General features: G+C 44.1%; 1 protein-coding gene across 1 annotated transcript in view; it reads left to right on the top strand.

Annotated features, from left to right (window-relative positions):
- The window catches only part of LOC144102750 (uncharacterized), a 33,060-nt gene extending 15,719 nt beyond the window's left edge, over window positions 1-17,341 (top strand). Inside the window, exons 8-12 of the mRNA XM_077635931.1 lie at window positions 1,382-1,528; window positions 3,439-3,583; window positions 4,539-4,692; window positions 6,410-6,537; window positions 17,173-17,341. Coding sequence (XP_077492057.1) covers window positions 1,382-1,528; window positions 3,439-3,583; window positions 4,539-4,692; window positions 6,410-6,537; window positions 17,173-17,341 — 743 coding nt within the window. The remainder of the gene's footprint in view (window positions 1-1,381; window positions 1,529-3,438; window positions 3,584-4,538; window positions 4,693-6,409; window positions 6,538-17,172) is intronic.
- The last annotated feature ends 449 nt before the right edge of the window (window positions 17,342-17,790 follow it).

The raw sequence follows: 17,790 nt of genomic DNA on the forward strand, positions 1-17,790 counted from the left end.
AAAAAGGGTTCCTGGGCGCAACAAGGTTTATAGGCCACAACCTTGTGTTGCTGAGCACATCTGGTTGCATTTCTGGCTCGCATAGTAATGCCTTGTGTTCTTCACATTGCTCCCACACTTCTATTGAACAGGGTGGAGCAATTAAAGCATGTCAAATTTTTCATATGCTCATTAAAATTGTTTTAAATATTTATTTGTTTACGGCTATTGTGTTTGCTATTTCTTACATTTCAGCATTTTTGATTCTATGATGTGAATGGGCTCATACTCGAACAGCGGTTTCTAACAACTGTCAGCGACCAATTTTATTCTTAGTAATTTATTGGTTAATCTTCCATTATTTTTTGTGGCACGTACTTCACACCAATGCCAACGTCTTGGTCTAGTGCAGCATTTCTATATTATTGACAAAAACTCTAGAACGTATTCGCCGCAGAAGGTTCCTTCTTGGACTAGGGGCACTAGTCCAGTCTTTTATTTCCAATGATGCATTACGGTAGCGTAAATGATTTTAATCTAACTTCCGAGTTCTTAAAATCTACAATAAGAGTCAAATCAAACGCCAACAAGACCATTCCATCGTAAACAGCAAATTAACAGAAAAGAAAGAAAGTTAGTCATAGCAATGGGAGGACAACTACTAGCTTGCTTGTTTATCTGTATGGTTGCGTAAAGACCAAGTTTTATTGTGCTGAATGGAATTGTATTTCATCTCAACCAAATATTAGTTTTTTCCCGCTTCTGTTTCTTTGCATTTTATTTGACGCTGACAGTACATATATGGCTAACCCGTGGCATGTTTACGTTTATTCAGTACTTTTGCCTCTGTAGAACATCCAGCTCTTTCGTAACTGACCTCACCTGCTGCGAAACCTTATGCAGACGTAAATTTATTAAAATAACTTATCAAATACCTTCTTTTCATCATCATCACCGTCCTTCACGAGCAAGTGTCGTTATTAGAATCATCTCCCTATTACAGCTGCGCTAGGCACAGTGTAAGGATGATTGAATTGAATTGAATTGGTTTTGGGGGAAAGGAAATGGCACAGTATCTGTCTCACATATCGGCGGACACCTGAACCACGCCGGAAAAGAAGGAATAAAGGAGGGAGTGAAAGAAGAAAGGAAGAAAGAGGTGCCGTAGTGGAGGCCTCCGGAATAATTTCGACCATCTGGCGATCTTCAACGCGCACTGACATCGCACATCACACGGGCGCCTTTTGCGCTTCGCCTCACCAGAGTGTGAACGCTGCTGAAAACTGCTTTACCTAGTATTGATATTTGTTCCTTTTTCTGTGCACTTCGCTGATTTTATATCTTGGTCGTTTTTTCTTAAGCGCATATCTTATCGCGCGATTATTCTTTCTTTACCATGCAGGCAACTACACACTTGTCTGCGTATTCGAGTACTTGCGGGACTCCCTGTGGAGCAAAGACATCCAGTGCACAGACTACGTGTTCATCCGTATGTTCAGCCTTGGAACGAACCAGGGGCGCGAGTTCGCCTTTGAAAAAAACGTTGCAGGTAACATTGTGCAGAAGGCTTCCGGCCTTGGACGCTGATTATCCTTATAAAAATGGTCTATAGACAGTCTCTAGACATCATATCAGCTCTATTGCCTTTCTATAGACACTTCTCTTTCTCTTTTCATAGTCTATAGACTGTGTGTAGACAAAAGTCTACTAAAAGTGTATGGCCATAAATCGTCTGTAGATTGTCTATGAGATTTGTATTGCCTATAGAGTATTCTCTAGAATTTGTCTATAGACAGTCTATGGACTTTACAGACAGAAGTCTATGGGCAGCCTATAGACTGTCTAATGAAATTTTTGTAAGGCTATTGGAAATAAAAGACGTTAACCTATGCCAATTCTTGGTCGCACTGATTTCCTTTAGCCATCATCCTGAAGCAATCAGGAGTAACGAAAAAACTTAAGTCGTCAGAACTGGATAGCCTTATGCTTCGATCTTGAATAGGCGAAGACGTTAATCTTTTTCTTATCTCCGAGCGCTAACGTCCTAATTGTACTCAGTAAACCAGGAAACCGGCTTTGAACATATTTTTCTAAAAATTGCTTACAACAGTGCATGCCATAATCACTGTCAAACCATTAGCTGTGACGCATCTACTTATCCTAAACTGTGACTATACGCATATTTATCAATATCTCCCATTGCGACAAGCATACCAGTCAGGGCCAATTTTCGCAGTTTTCATATATCTGGCCGTTTTATGTAGGACATTTTGTTTTCCCCTAATTCCAATGCGCACCTGTTAACTCGTTGGGGTTGAAGTCAGGGCTGATCGCATTTATGGCCCCCTTATTTAGCGGCCAACCTTACTCTTACAATGTCGCTAAAGTATAAAGACGTTTAGTAACTCGAACATGTTTTCAAGCAAAGTATTGAGGCCTTGCAGCCATTTCAAGCCAAGTGATGTCGTTAAGCACTGCAGGCATATATACAAGTTTGAACGAAAACATCCTCGATGGAAGTCCGTCTGGTTGGTTTCTTGAGATAGTTGAGAGAAAACTGACGCCAATCAATATTTTAACTTTACCCAACGTTTCGGGACCAGCTTGGCCCCTTCTTCAGGGGTGACTAAAGTGTGCCAGCAGCAGCAGCAGCGAGTTGCCGCCTTCGCTCTCCCTTTGTTAGCACGTGGCGCAGTCCACTAACGTACGCGGAAGGGAGCGTTTCTGGAGTCCTATTCATCGCCTCCTTTGTGAGCCGGATGTGCCATGACTCCACATGTCGCCTGCTGTTCAAAGCTGTTCAGCTTTGAGTTCCACGGCCAAGACGCTCACCACCTCGAAGGCTATCCGGTGGTCGGCGCGCTCGCAGTGTTCGCCGAGGGGGTTGGTTTCTGAATTCTTTAGGCGGATGTCATTTTTGTGTTGCCTTATTCTTTGGTGGAGGTCTCTTTTGTCGCCGATGTATGAAGCCGGACACTTTAAGCATGGGTTTTTGTAGACGACACCCGGTTGTTTTCCTCTGGTGACGCGGTCTTTCGGTCGTGGTAAGAAACGGCTTATTGTCGAAACAGATTTGTGAGCCACGTGGATTCCATGTTTTCCGAGAACGCGTGCGAATGCCTCGCTGGTTCCCCTCACATATGGAAGCACAACGTGCGCGTGTTTCGTTGTTTCATTGTTGGCTGGTCCCCCTGTCCTCTGAGCTTGACGGCGGCCCACGCGTTGAATAAAGCCACGTTTGTAGCCATTCTTTGGCTTTGTTCAACGTAATGCAGAGTAATGAAAATACATTATTAAGAATTTCAGCCATTTCTCTGCATTTGCGAACTTTAACCTTCTGGCCAAAAAACTGCGTGTACTTTTGCTTCCAACGCAACTTTGCTTTTGTGACATAAGGAGCGCCGACGGAATATCGAAAAAAATGAAAACTAGTTTTTTTAAACGTTTTATTCGTTTCAGAATTTAAAAATCTCTCGAGCGTGGACTACCAGGCAGCACTGGAGCTTGAAGAAGGCATCAGAGACAATTTTGCGGAAGCGCGTGGGCGTTTCTCACACGCCACCTGGTATATCGGCATGTGGGGAGCTGTTTATACACGCATGAGGTAAGAGGAGCCACGTTCTTCGCTCAAAAGTAATAAAGAAAATACTAAGGCGAAAGCCTTTAATGGCTCATCGTTGTCCGTCCGTCCGTCCGTTCGCGAAATCTGTCACGCTATGACGTCATCAGTGGCACACATGCTATAACCCGTATATTACTTAGTAATGGGTGATTAGTAATTAGTTAAATTGCCATTGATTGATAATTAGTAAAAAACAATGAAAATAAAGTTACAAAAAAAAACAAAGCGAACAAAAGGTAAAAGCAAATAAAGACAAGAAACTAAAAATTAAAGATAAAAATTAAGGAAAAACTGTAAAAACCCAAAGACAAAACCGATAAACAAACAAAAAATACAAAATTAAAGCAACAGAAAAAATGCAATGCCTACAGACGCCGTGTAAAAAAACGCGTTCTAGAAAGTTTCATGCTTTCGCATTCACGCTCGTAAGCACACTTAAGTGCCCACGATTTTTTCTGTTCAAGCAACCACGAAATTTCTTTGTTTATTGGCCTAATGTAACTGGAGCAGCAAAGCAAGCAATGGGTCTCTTAGTAGAGACAGTTAACAACGGAAGGTTTTATGAGACACACAAATACAGGGCGCTAAGTAGTAGCTTAAACTTTGTGATGATCAGTAAATTAGTGGAAATATTCTTGGTCATATGTGCATATGCGCCGATGAAAAATTACGAAGAATTAGGGAACTGCTTCATTAAACTGGAGGCGTATGCCGTTGTAAGGACACACATATCAGAAGCTCGAAGACACACACAGCACTCGGCAGAGCTTAGCAAGAGTTAACAAGAATTGTATCTGTAGCATCAATGTCTCGTTGCTTAGGAAATGTATTTGTTTACTTAATGGATAGAAACTATTAACTGGTCATCCCGTATAACAGCTACGCCCCTCGTCGCCTGACCGAAAATATGTCGACTGTAGTATTTCTTTTCTTCTAGGAGCGCCGCACCATTGATGGTATTCCGGGACAGCCTCCACACTTACCTTGACACAGGACTGGAGAATGATAGCTGGAGCCGGAGTGATTTCGATGGGTTTGCGATCGTCCACACAGTGCCACCCGTGGACGTAAATGCGCAGCTCATTGAAGTGGTATGCGCATACATGCTCTTTGTTATGTGTAATCAAAGCAGGAATCTACGCCAGTTGGTCGTGATTCATATCAAACCTAAGACGGGTGGCTGCACAATGGTCAAAAATAGCGTATAGAAATGCAGCTGCGTTTGCACGGCGCACGGAGACCTACATTCATGATTGGTCTTCTGCAGCGTCGTCATTTTGAGACCCTGATAATAATAATAATAATAATAATAATAATAATAATAATAATAATAATAATAATAATAATAATTGATTTTTCGGGAAAAGAAATGACGCAGTATCTTTCTCATTTATCGTTGGACACCTAAACCGCGCCATAAGGGAAGGTATAACGGAGGGAGCGAAAGAAGAAAAGAAGAAAGAGGTGCCATAGTGGAGGGCTCCGGAATAATTTAGACCACCTGGAGATCTTTAACGTGCACTGACACCCCGCAGCACACGGGCGCCTTAGTTTTGTTTAGATGCTCATAGTCACGTACCCTAGGAGCCACATGTGTCAATCGTCTCAATTGTTGAAGTGATGAAAGGCCTTTGTGCGATTAAAGTGCACGTTAAAGATCCCCAGGCGGTCGAAATTATTCCGGAGCCCTCCACTACGGCACCTCTTTCTTCTTTCACTCCCTCATTTATTCCTTCCCTTACGGCGCGGTTCAGGTGTCCAACGATATATGAGACAGATACTGCGCCATTTCCTTTCCCCCCAAACCAATTATTACTTTTATTTCAATAATATTTTGCGTTGGAGTATGTTCCTGATTATTAAGCTTTTTTCCCTCCAGTGTAGCATTTTTATTCCCAACAGTTTCCTCGATAACATACTTGACCAATCTTTTCGCGATGATCGATTGGCTTCGAGCTTCCTGTCTGAGAAACTTCGCAGCTTTTTTCTGTCATTCCGAAGTTTCCGCTGAAATTCCTGATGGCGCAAGGAGGAAAAAGCTTCACTAGCGCATTAACCTGGAGATGATAGCCGTGTAATATGAAGAGCTTTGAAGCAGCCATAGACATGCAGAGGACGACAATTTTGAGGTCTAATTGATGAGAATGACGTGCTGGCTCCCATGGCCTTCAGCAGCTTTGAGCAAAAATGCTGCGAATCCTTTTTTTGGGGCCCATAGATTGTTTTACGCTTGCTTTAGGCTGACATCCTAGGTGAAAAGCACCAGACAAGTACTTGCAGAATATGCTTAGACGGAAATAAGTTAGTGCTGTAATGCGTAAATCGGTGTACCTGCCTGAGTTTGCATATAGTATGAAAGATGAGCGAGTGTTTCTTCTTTTGACAATTAACAGAACGGTGTAATAATTTTGTAGCATGTTAATCATTGCGGTCTTAATGCTACAGCTCTGTAACAAGTACTACTATATCATTTTGTTTGTTTTTGCACTTGTATTATTTGCTACATATGGGCTATTGTGATCAAAAGTTTACGGGAGGCAGGCGTGCGGAAAAAAAAATCATGTCAGTGCACTCACGAGCACAAAAAGTCGCCTGAAATCTCTCGAGGTGTGATGGGACGTGCACGGAGTATTCGCTGGTGACAATAAGACGCGCCCTATTCGGGAGAAAGAGCTAGAGTAGACTTTTTCCTGAGAGTCTGCGTCCCTTAAACTTTCAATCACCCCTCTACTTCGTGGTGCAAAATTCAGGAATTATGGCTTTGAGTTAATGCTACAGTTTTCACAGCTATGCCAATGTATTTTACAGCAGAGACGCCCTTTTACTGGTGACCTTAAACAGGACGTCGTTCCTGAAGGCTGGCAATTTCTTCACACTATTCTTCCACTGTGGCAAGACCTATCGGCTTGGAATTTCTATAAATACCATAACCTTCGGTAAGCTTTCGCAGTTTTTCTTTTTTTCGGCGTCCTGAAAAGTGGCCACAACCTACTGCCAACATTTACCATTTTTTCTCAAATATTAACAGGTCGCTGAGGTTATGGCAGGCCTGTTTAATTTCGAGAAGTCTACGCGAACATGTACCTTTAAAATTAAAAACACTTGGATATCGATAACCACATTTTATGCCCTGCTGGTACGAGCACCTAACTAGGGCGATGAGCACGTACCAAAGGAGAACAAAATCGGAGTTGATGAACGCGAAAAGAACAGTGCTGAATGAAGGCGATATAAGGACGAAAAGAGAATATCTGTCGATGAATGGAGGGCGAAATATGATCTGCTGTAGAATAAAGGTGGGGGAGGGGGGCAGCCATAATTGTATTACAAGAAAGAAGGCCCAAGTGAGAAGGGGTGTCGCCGTCGGCAGGGATATAATAGAATTCCTTTCGACGAATTTAAGGCAAATTGTTCATCCTCTTGACCAAACACGAGCCAAATGCGAAATGGTATCGAAGAAGTGATATAGCGATAGATCAGCCTCTTAGAGTGCCGCTCTTAAACGTCCGTTCGTGTTTTCAACCGCTTGCCTCGCCGTCGGCGTAACCGGGCACCCAACAAAAACACAAAAAGTGCGTGCCGCGCGGGCGCATAGAGTACCGCCGCTCGCTCTTGGATGGCGCCAGAGTCGTACTCGTCGTAGTGCACCGCAAGCCGCAGCGACGCAAAGGAAGACGTCATCACGCGCCGCAGAAGGACCCACCCATGTTTACCCACGGAGAGCGCGTAGCCTTGTGCGTGTTGTGTGATGCCCTGCCCTCTTCGCTCGCGCGGGGCGGCGCTCGTTCATTCGCGATTCTTGATGTCGATTGAGGAAAAGTGGCGGCGCGGCAGTAATCTCTCTCTCTTTGGCGAGGAAATGGTCGCTGCGCCGTGGTGGGGAATGGGAGTGAGATAGAGGTGATAAGAGTAGATGAGATGGTGATGAGTGGCTGCTGAGCACGCAGTGGTCAGATGAACCGAGAAGAAGAGGCGAGCAATTCCGCCGACACGAATATAAGGGCTCCCTTCGCATTGGGATGCCGCCGAAGCGGATAGCGGGCAATAAATTGCGCGCGGAGTAGTGGGTCGAATAAAAAACGAGCTAGGAGAGAGCCGCGGAGCGGCTGAGGTCGTGAAGCGCACGAAAAAATTAAGTGAGGTCGGTCCCGGGCAGACAAGTACGCGAGCGAAAACGCACGACGGCGAAAAAAGTGGTTGGGGGGGGGGGGGGGGGGGTGCACGGACAGCGAGGCGCCCGATGGGGTGAAGCGGTGGTGGCAGACGCGGTGGAGTCCGGGGCTGCCCACGCGTGAACGCGTCAACGCAGACTACCGCCCTTAGATAGCGAAGCGCGCGTCCACCAGCCCTGTGTACGCCGACGACTGCGGCCAGCCCCATGGCACACACGCCAAGACGAGAACCCACGGAGAATGCGCCGAAAAGCGACCGCACACGCTCAAAAACCCTAGAGGAGCGGACGAAAGTAGAAGAGATGGCAGACTTGAATAAAAAAGTAGCTACCAATGTGGAATGCGTGCAAAATCCGCGAGATGAGCGGGCACGAAAGTCGGGCCGGTGGCGCGCGAAGGAATGGGCATTAGGAAGCCCGGGAGGAGAGAATTGGCAACAAGGCAGGAAGAAGAAGCATGCAGACGAGGTGCGTGCCAAAAGGTCACCGTTCGTCCAGAGTCCATAGCGAGATATTCGAGCAGCAGACACACGCTAACACCGCCAAATGGCAATCCGTTCGAGGGTGGTGATGAAAGTCTGCTGGGTAAACCGCTGCTGTGCAGGGGCGCAGGAGAGGAGCTGCTGTAAGACCGAAGAATATGGGGCGCGGCGAAGGTTATCCTTGGATGACAGTTGAGTAATCCTTGGATGACAGTTGAGTAATAGAAGTAAGGGCCTTCATGGACACCCGCAGGGTGCGGCAAAGAGCCTAGTTTAGAGACACCGGCCGCCGCCGGCCACACCCGCCGGCGGCCCGACGAAACTGCGGAGCTCGGTCGGAGAGAAACTCGAAACATCTAGAAAGTTCACTCCTCGCTTGGCCAATGGCGACGCGAGCTTCGGCAGGAGGGTGAGAGAGCGTTTGCACTGTGGACGCTATGTGGGCGTGTGCGCCTGCTTTGGCGCGAACTGACGAACAGACGCGGTGCGCCCTATAATTATGAAGGTTGCTTAGCCCAACGGTCCCCCCGTGTCGTAGTTCTAGCTTCGAAAAAACGCGTGCAAAATCAAAGCGCTTTAACAGCTGCGCTCCAATTTTAAATTGGGAAGTATTGTAATCGTCGGTGAATTGTTTGTCTGCGTCCCGCTACTTTCGCTGTTTTGCCAGAGCATCAGGCAAAGTCCGTTATTTTATTCAGGCAGCAGTAATAGATGCCTAGGAGGCCGACATAAAGGCAAATTAATGCCTGACTCAGTGTCGGCCCCCTTACCCCTCCCCAACACATCACTCAACAGCAGTTGCAGTCACATCGTTGAACAAACTTTCGATCAGTAATCACCGCCATAGAAGGAGCACATTAAGACAACGTAGCGTACAGGACTAAGTCATATCGCGAGGAAACAAATAGCTAAAATAAGTGGCATGTAGTACTATGCAGAGAAAATGAACAAGCAGGAACAATAAGCGGATTCATAACAAAACTATCAGGTGTCTACTTAGAAGCCGGAAAAAAGAAGGAAATAGTCAAAATTGTGATCCCAGAAAATGTGTGTTCATGATTTTTTTTAATGCTTGAGCTGAGAAACTGGCAGTAATGATACTCATAACCATTGCGTGCTTATTAAAGAAGTCGGGAATCTGATAAAACTTTTGTGTTCCGTAGTTTGTACGAATCCTGTCTTTGTTATAAATGGTATGCCGGAGATTATACATGTGTTCTTTATGAAGATATTTCTCTATGAACGATGATGCATTCAGTGTGATTTGAGTGTATATGACTACTGCTAGTCTCGAGCCCATAATACACCGGCCCCGCCTGAATCACGAGCTGAGAAGGTACATTCTCGAAAACTATATATCCCTTTTCCGATACATAACACATTTACTTGACCACATGTGGACGCCGTGGTTCACTCACACACCGCGCTGAGGCACCGTTAACTCCAAAGTAAGCACAGTATATCATACAGCCGACGATTGGCCTTGCCGCAGAAGCAAAGAAAAAGTAACGAGCAGCGAGCTTATGCAACCTAACTTGTGCTATTTTTTAAGCTTACAAAAAAAGTAACTTCCAGGATGTATAAGACGTCTTCAGGTGGCAGTAACAAGGTTATTGTTTGGCGGATATAAAGCAGATATATTTATTACGTCTGCAGCTATATGAGCCTCTAAAATGGCGCTTCTCAAGCTAGGAACCTGTCAGCTAGATCGACTACCCATTTTACAACGGCACTCGCATACATGGGTGCCACCTGCAGCTCTCATAGTACCTCCTTGCATTTTTACTCGTAGCTTAGCCAAACACAGTGCGCCGGATGTCTGAGTTATCATTACCTACGAACAGTTTCATACCTACAGAAATAGCAAGTACTGTTCCGGATCTCAACATCGCCTCCAGTGAAGTTCATGGCGCGATGTGGGAAAGAACTGCTGCGAACGAGTATTGTGGAAAAGGCTTCCTAGCGACTGCAGGTCATAAAAGGTGGAAATAACTTCTGTAAGACTGCTGCGCTGTCAGTCGGGACTTTACACTAGTATTTAATATAGAGGTAGAAGCCTGGCAGAAACAAAAAATTAACACACCGAATTTTTATCTTTCCTGAAATCAAGGCTTTCTTTGAGGCATATGAGTGGAAGAGCGGAGACAGGTATATGGCCAAGGTGGCGCGCAGTTAAGAAGAAAAAAAACGCTTTGCTCATGAAAAATGTTCACTCAGTGTTATTCGTTGGCAGTGAAAAACAAGCACGAAAGTTAGGAAATAAAAACTAACCTTTTCGAAAACCTTTCAACGTACCTGACGAATTAGCGTGATCGACACTAAAATGTGCAAGTCCATGCGCGAGTTTCTTTTAAATCCGTATCAGTATTTCACTAAGATGCAGTTTGGACATGTTGGTATTGCATGACAGGATTGAACAGCGCCCAAACGACGAGGACACAGGGTGAGCGACAGACACGTCTTACAAGTTTTGCGTACTTTTTCCAGGACACAGCGGCCACCGTCAACGCCTTCCAGCAACCGTGTGCTATTCCCTCCGTCAGCAGTAACCGGCCACGCCCCCCGCTCTCGACAGTTTGGCAGTGGCAGTGGTGAGCGACAGACACGTCTTACAAGTTTTGCGCACTTTTTCCAGGTCCGTTCCTGTTTTGATGAGGCTGTCGCCTCGCTTCGGCCCTGGCCCTACCGGAGCTGAACAAGTTGGTTTAAATCGTCGTCTTTTCTTCGACATCCAGGACACAGCGGCCACCGTCAACGCCTTCCAGCAGCCGTGTGCTATTCCCTCCGTCAGCAGTAACCGGTCACGCCCCCCGCTCTCGACAGTTTGGCAGTGGCAGTGGTGAGCGACAGACACGTCTTACAAGTTTTGCGCACTTTTTTCAGGTTGGTGCACTTTTCCCCCTCATTTTAACGTCAGTGTAACTGTCTTACCGCCACTGCTGCTGCCAAAACTGTTGATACGCGAGTTCAGTACTTTGAAAAATGGCCAAAGAACTTCAGAAATTGTTTCAGGACCTTAAGCGTGAGATGAAACAAGAGTTTCGAGCGAGAACTCAGGGAGGATGTCAGAGATATTAAGGCCAGCATGACTTTCATAAACCAGTGCTATGAGGAAATGGAAGCTTCCGTGAAAAAAGTTGAAGCAGAGAACGAGGCTCTGAAAGAAAGTATAAGCACGTTGAAGGAAGAACGCGAAGCTCTCTATGCGCAAGTAAAAGAGCAGGAATCCCGACTTATGCAGAACGAGCAACACTCGCGGTGCCTGAACGTCGAAATTAAAGGAGTGCCACGGGTAGACGGTGAAAACCTGCACGAACTGACAAAACAGTTGGGCGAAGTAATCGGGACGCCTCTGAAGGACTCTGACATTGAAGTCTGCCATCGGGTCCAGGCCGCCGGAAATTCTACCTCCCCTAACATAATTGTGCAGTTTACTCACAGAGCTCCGCGTAACTATTTCTTAGAAAAAGCAAGAAAGCACAGGCTAACGGCTCGTGACCTCGCGATTGAACAAGATGATAAAATTTTTGTCAATGAGCACCTGGGTCCGGCAATGAAACGCCTCTTCGGTGCTGTAAATGCCGCGAAAAAGGAACGAGGATGGGAATACGCCTGGGTCAAGAAGGGAAAAATCTACGTTCGCCAAACTGAAACATCAACAGTTATTCCTATCACTAGCAAGGATCAGCTCTCTAGGATTGCTTAAAATGTTCCAGCTTATCTGTACAGCTTGTATGCTCTAAACATGGATTTTCTACCACAGCAAATTCATAAATTGGTCAAAAGAAAAAACCTGCCCTATCTTTTTTTCATCAGAACGTCCGATCTTTAAGAAACAAAGGTAAAGAAATGCATGCTTTGCTAGAAGTATTTGAAATGTCTTTCACTGTGCTCATGCTCACTGAAACATGGTATGAACGCGAAACGGCTATATTCTGCCCATCTGGTTATCAATGCTTCTATCGAAATCGTCACGACAAAAGAGGCGGTGGTGTTTCTATCCTGGTAAAAGATAACCTGCTGTGTGATACCGAAGAGAAATTCTGTGCTGTCATTCCTGATTTTGAAGTGCTTACCTTACGACACCTTGACAATATGTTTTGCGTGGTCTACAGACCGCCATCTGGTACCTTTAGCCGTTTTTTGGCCTTCCTTGAAGAACTTTTAGAATATGTGACGGAGCAAAAAGCACAGATCTTCTTAGGTGGAGACATGAATGTGAACATGATTGTACCTACTCCTTACCAGAAAGACTTGAGCCTTACCCTTTCTACTTATGGCCTATCTAATGTAATCACCAACCCAACGCGTATCACAGAACAAAGTTCTACATTACTAGACGTATTTATTACCAACGTTAACACAGACACTACATTTGCTGGCACTCTTTGTACAGGTATAAGTGATCATCTGGGAACCTTTTTATTCGTAGACAAGCAATTTCCCATCAAGTGGAATGAACCAAAGCCCACATATCGTCAAGTTATTAAATCTTCGCGTCTTGAATCATTCCGCCAGGATGTTGAAAAACAAACATGGGATGCAGTATATGAATGCCATGAGAGCAAAACAGCGTACCTTATCTTTATAAGTATACTTAAGAAAATATACCACCAGCATTTTCCAGTAACACAAGTAAAAAAGCCAAAGAGAGCGCAAAAACCTTGGTTAACGAGAGAACACCTGAGAATGGTCAAGCATAAAAATGCGTTGTATGCCAAATTTGTAAAAACTAAAGATCTAAATATACTTGCAGAATTTAAGAGCTACCGGAATAAACTTACGTCTACGCTGAGGAAAGCTAAGGATTCATACCTAATAGATATGTTCGATGCTGAAACTACACTGCGGCCAGATGCAGCCTGGCGCAAGTTGAACTCTTTGGTGCGTCCCGGTACTCCTACGCTTACACTTGGCACCTTTAGGCATGGGGAAAAAGAGCTCTCCGGTGTTACATTGGCAGATGCTTTCAATCACTTTTTTATTCAGCAAACGAAAGATAATGAACTCGATGGGAGTACCATAAGAAACTACGCTCAGTACGTGCGAGGAAACGATAGGATAAGTTCGCTGTTCTTGGCCCCGACTGAAACAGCTGAGGTTTTCTCTTCCATCAATAACTTGAAGAATAGTAAAACGCTGGACGTAAATGGCTTCCAGATATTGCCCGTAAAATATGTACTTGACATACTGTGCCCGATTATTACCTATATTTATAATTTGATTCTCTCTACTGGGGTTTTCCCTACAGGAATGCAAATTGCTCGAGTGATACCCATTTTTAAAAAAGGTGATAAGAACCTATTCACAAACTACCGACCGATTTCTATACTGCCTGTGTTTTCCAAAGGCATCGAGAAAATAATACATCACAGAGTGACTTCTTATTTTGACGAAAATCACTTATTTCTAGATTTTCAACATGGATTCAGGAAGAAAAGATCTACAGAGACAGCACTTCTAACTCAAAAAGAAATTATAATTAAGGCATTCAGTGAAAACAAGCTCACCATGGGTATTTACATCGATTTTACTAAGGCCTTTGACCTCATAAATCATGATATTCTTCTTTTTAAATTGGAAAGGTATGGTGTGCGGGGCCTAGCGCTAACCCTATTACAATCTTACTTATCTCACAGAACCCAATATGTAGATATAAACACAGCATCCTCTCCTACCCTCCATATAACATGCGGAGTGCCCCAAGGAAGCAATCTTGGGCCTTTGCTATTTTTAGTTTATGTAATGTTCAGGTTGTGTCATTTGCAGATGACACAACTTTTTTTGTCACGGGTATTTCCGAGGCCGAGGTTGAAAGCAAAACAAGCGAAGCCCTTAATAAACTGCACTCATGGGCAGATGCAAACTCCTTGCGCATAAATCCGTCAAAAACACAAATTTTGTTATACCTCCCTAAGGGAAAGAAAATATCTAGGCCTCTCAAAATAGCCTTAAACAGCCAACCAATAGAGCTTGTGATTTCTGTAAAAACACTGGGCGTTATCTTTTCTCACAACCTAACTTGGAATGCGCACATAGAACCCATTTGTTTGAAAGTTTCCTCAGCTCTAGGTATACTTGGTCGTTTTAGACATATTTTTCCAGTAAGGGTAAAGATGTTGCTCTACAACGCGTTAGTACTAAGTCATATCCAATACTGCAGCTTGGTTTGGGGAACAACAGGGGTAACAAATCTTCATAGATTGCATTTACTGCAGAAAAAAGCCGTCCGGTCCATAGCAAATGTGCCATTCATTTTCCCCACAAGAAATATCTTTATAAAGTATGATATCCTTCCAATCTTCGCGTTATACTTTTACAGGCTTCTATTATGCTATAAATACTCTTCACAACAACGTGACAATCCCTTTATTGTACTTGGACAACTGAGAGAAAATAACAGCTGCCGTAACACTAGATAAAAAGAAACTTGGATCACTCCAACACCAAGAACTTACTCTATGAACCAGTCCTTAAGTTACAACCTTCCCCTCTTGCTAAACAAACTAATCCATGACAATTTTGATATTACCAGAAATTCAAAACACAATATCCGTGACTACTGCCGAGACAATTTCAATCTGTGAAAGAAGCAGACATGATTTTAGTGATGTAAAACATTTGGAGAGTTAACTGCTGGGCTAGTTGGTGTTGCATACTGAAAGAAAGATTTTGCGCCTAACACACACCACACAGAGAAAGAATCTTTCTTTCAGTAAAACATTTGCTTTGAGTACATGTGTGTATTGCGACTTTCGTTTTGCATGTGTGTTCGCGCTTCGCGTAAATGTGGATTTGCATCGGATACCCATGACATTACTAATTGATGTAAATGATGTGACCCTCGCCTTCCTTCTGCACTGCCACTGTCTCAAGGAGTCGGGACCTCCAGTCAAGCTGTTACCACAGCTTTTAGTCCCGGCTCCTCCTTTGTAAGAAAGGAAAATAAACTTGAACTTGAACTTAAAGAAACAATGAGACACACGGGCGCTGTACTTACATTTCGAACCTCGGCCCGGAATATATAGTTATATCTTGGCCAACATCATGCATGCGCGACAAGCGGAACATTCAGGCACTGACGGAGGTACAATAATTCCTTACGCAAAAGGGAGGATTGTTGGGCCAGTTGGTTCATGATTCAAGACAGAAAACGGCTATAGGATTTTGGCCCCAATAGCTATAGACTTTTCCTATTTCTGTCTATAGCTGTATATACAGGCTGATATATTTTTCTATAGAGAGCTTAAGACAGTTGTATGGTTCCAAAGCTATAGCTTTTGTGGCATATATTTTTCAATAGCTGGCAATAAGCACCTCTGTGGGTGCTTATAGACGTTCATAAAAGGCCACAGACGCCCATAGGACGTTTTTGTATGGGAGAGAGAAACAACACACACAGCACCGAACTTACAACTGAGTGTATTTCATGCGAAACGCAATAAATACAGGAAGTACACAAAAAAATAAACTAAAAGAACACCATTATATAAGATTGATACTATTGAAGGTCAATATCTAAAAAGCTATATCTTTTCTCGGTAAGCGAAGAGACGGCACGCTCAAACACTTTTCACCATGTACTTCCTGTATTTATTGCGTTTTCGCATGAAATACACTCAGTTGTAAGTTCGGTGCTGTGTGTGTGTTGCTTCACTCTATCTTGTCCCGTTTTTCGTGCCGTTTGCACTCTTGAGTTCCTTACGGTTGAGAGCGATCGATGGCTTCGATGCGCGAGAGCCACCTAAACGATCTATCATTTCGGTTTCAATAATTTCACGAATCAGTTTACATCTGTTTTTGGAAACAACAGTGCTGTCTTGGTAGATGGCCTGACAAGTGGAAACCTGATCTGATCCGCCATCTTCATCTGCACTGTTACCATCAGGCTTACATTTTCTCCACTGTACGTCAAGGAACCCACTACGCCGTTCAGACACGTTGTTGCAATGTTCCTAGAGGCGGTTGTCCAGACACCTGCCGCTTTAGCCAACGTAGCTTTTTTTTCCCATGACAATGTCTGTGTGTCTCGTCGTTTCATTCCCTGTTTCCTCGTCCTTTGTGCGCTGTTCAATCCTGTCGTATCTGCATGCCTGGACTTTGATAGGTGAACTTTGTTGTGTGCTTAGTAAGGCGCAATTTAAAGTTTTCGTGTTCACCCCCTACATGGCGCTCAGCTAATCAGTTGTCTCGAGCTGCACAAATCACCTTCCTCATGAATAAGCCGCTCTCCTAAGCTCTTGATCTTTGGTGAAGAGATCTAGGTGGCCTTGTACAGTGTTGTAGGTGTGTGTATCAGAGGTTACGCTAGCAGCATTGGACGGAATGCAAGGTGGCAGGGAGGAGGGTATTGTAAGTTTGCGGAAATAATGTGGCCGCTGACGACACATCACGGGGTTTGTTTCATGTATATGGGTGGAGACCTATGTTCTCCGGTGGAAGTTGTTAGGCTGTCGATAGTGGCGGCATTCTGTCACTACCACCGTTTCCCCTTTAGGTACAACGGCATGCAGACGATAGTGTTTCCGACATCTTTCGTCAACTCTAACCGTTACTCCTTCATGTACAGACCAAAGCCCTATACGTGGGCCCCTTCCGAAAAAAAACATGGAAAATTCGCATAACTTATTCCTCTAAATATTTAGTTTTCATAAATAAACGACTTCCATTCTTAGTAAATCAGTTTGTTGTTCTGTATTTAAATAATACGTGGGCGGAGATAAATATTTCCTCCATGTGAACGGGGCAATTAAAGCTTCATTTCAATAAGTGCTTGAGAAGTGTGCTCTTTGGTAACTGTACTTATTGCTAGCTTTATTCCCATCCGCAAGCGGCGGAAGGTGGGAGGGTCAAATATTTTGCTGTCTATGGGCAGGACTACGTGCCTTCGCATATTCATTTAGGAGTCATTCACACAGGAGCGCCGACGTTGCCGGTATTACAACGAGCTTCACCACAAACGTTCCTTACTGGGCAATGGATAATATCCCTCAGCTGTTCGGGATATATCCTCCGAACCCCATATCTTCGCCGGCAAAACACATTGTGGGCATGGTAAGCATCCTGGAACTTCTGCTGAGCTACTAAAGACAGATTAGACATTATACTTCTCATGTATGTTTTAGGCATGTCGAAAGCCCGTTTTCTAGGCCTTGGCTACACATAGCTTAATTAATGCTGAGATTTTGTCTTGCTGATTTATTCACAAATTTTCATGCACTGTTCGTTGGAGTGAATTCCAGTTTATCCTTGTTTGGCCTTATTTTATCTCAACTGGAATTAAATTTGTGTAGAAACCATTAAGAAATCGCACGCCTGACACGGGCCAGAAAAGAAAGGAAAACATGACACCGTTCAATAAAACATGTCATATAACCTCATTTCTCTGCTTGGCGGCTGTTAGAGAATCAGCCGAGCTTAGATTTCCAAGTTTTGATTCGGATACCACCTTTTTAATGAAATAAATGCGAGTGATTGGACGACTCCAGGCTGTTGGGTCTCTACTAAAAGGACGAAAGGTATGCGAAGCCTAAATA

The sequence above is a fragment of the Amblyomma americanum genome, chromosome 8 (assembly GCF_052857255.1).
Source record: "Amblyomma americanum isolate KBUSLIRL-KWMA chromosome 8, ASM5285725v1, whole genome shotgun sequence".
Taxonomy (NCBI): Eukaryota; Metazoa; Arthropoda; class Arachnida; order Ixodida; family Ixodidae; genus Amblyomma; species Amblyomma americanum.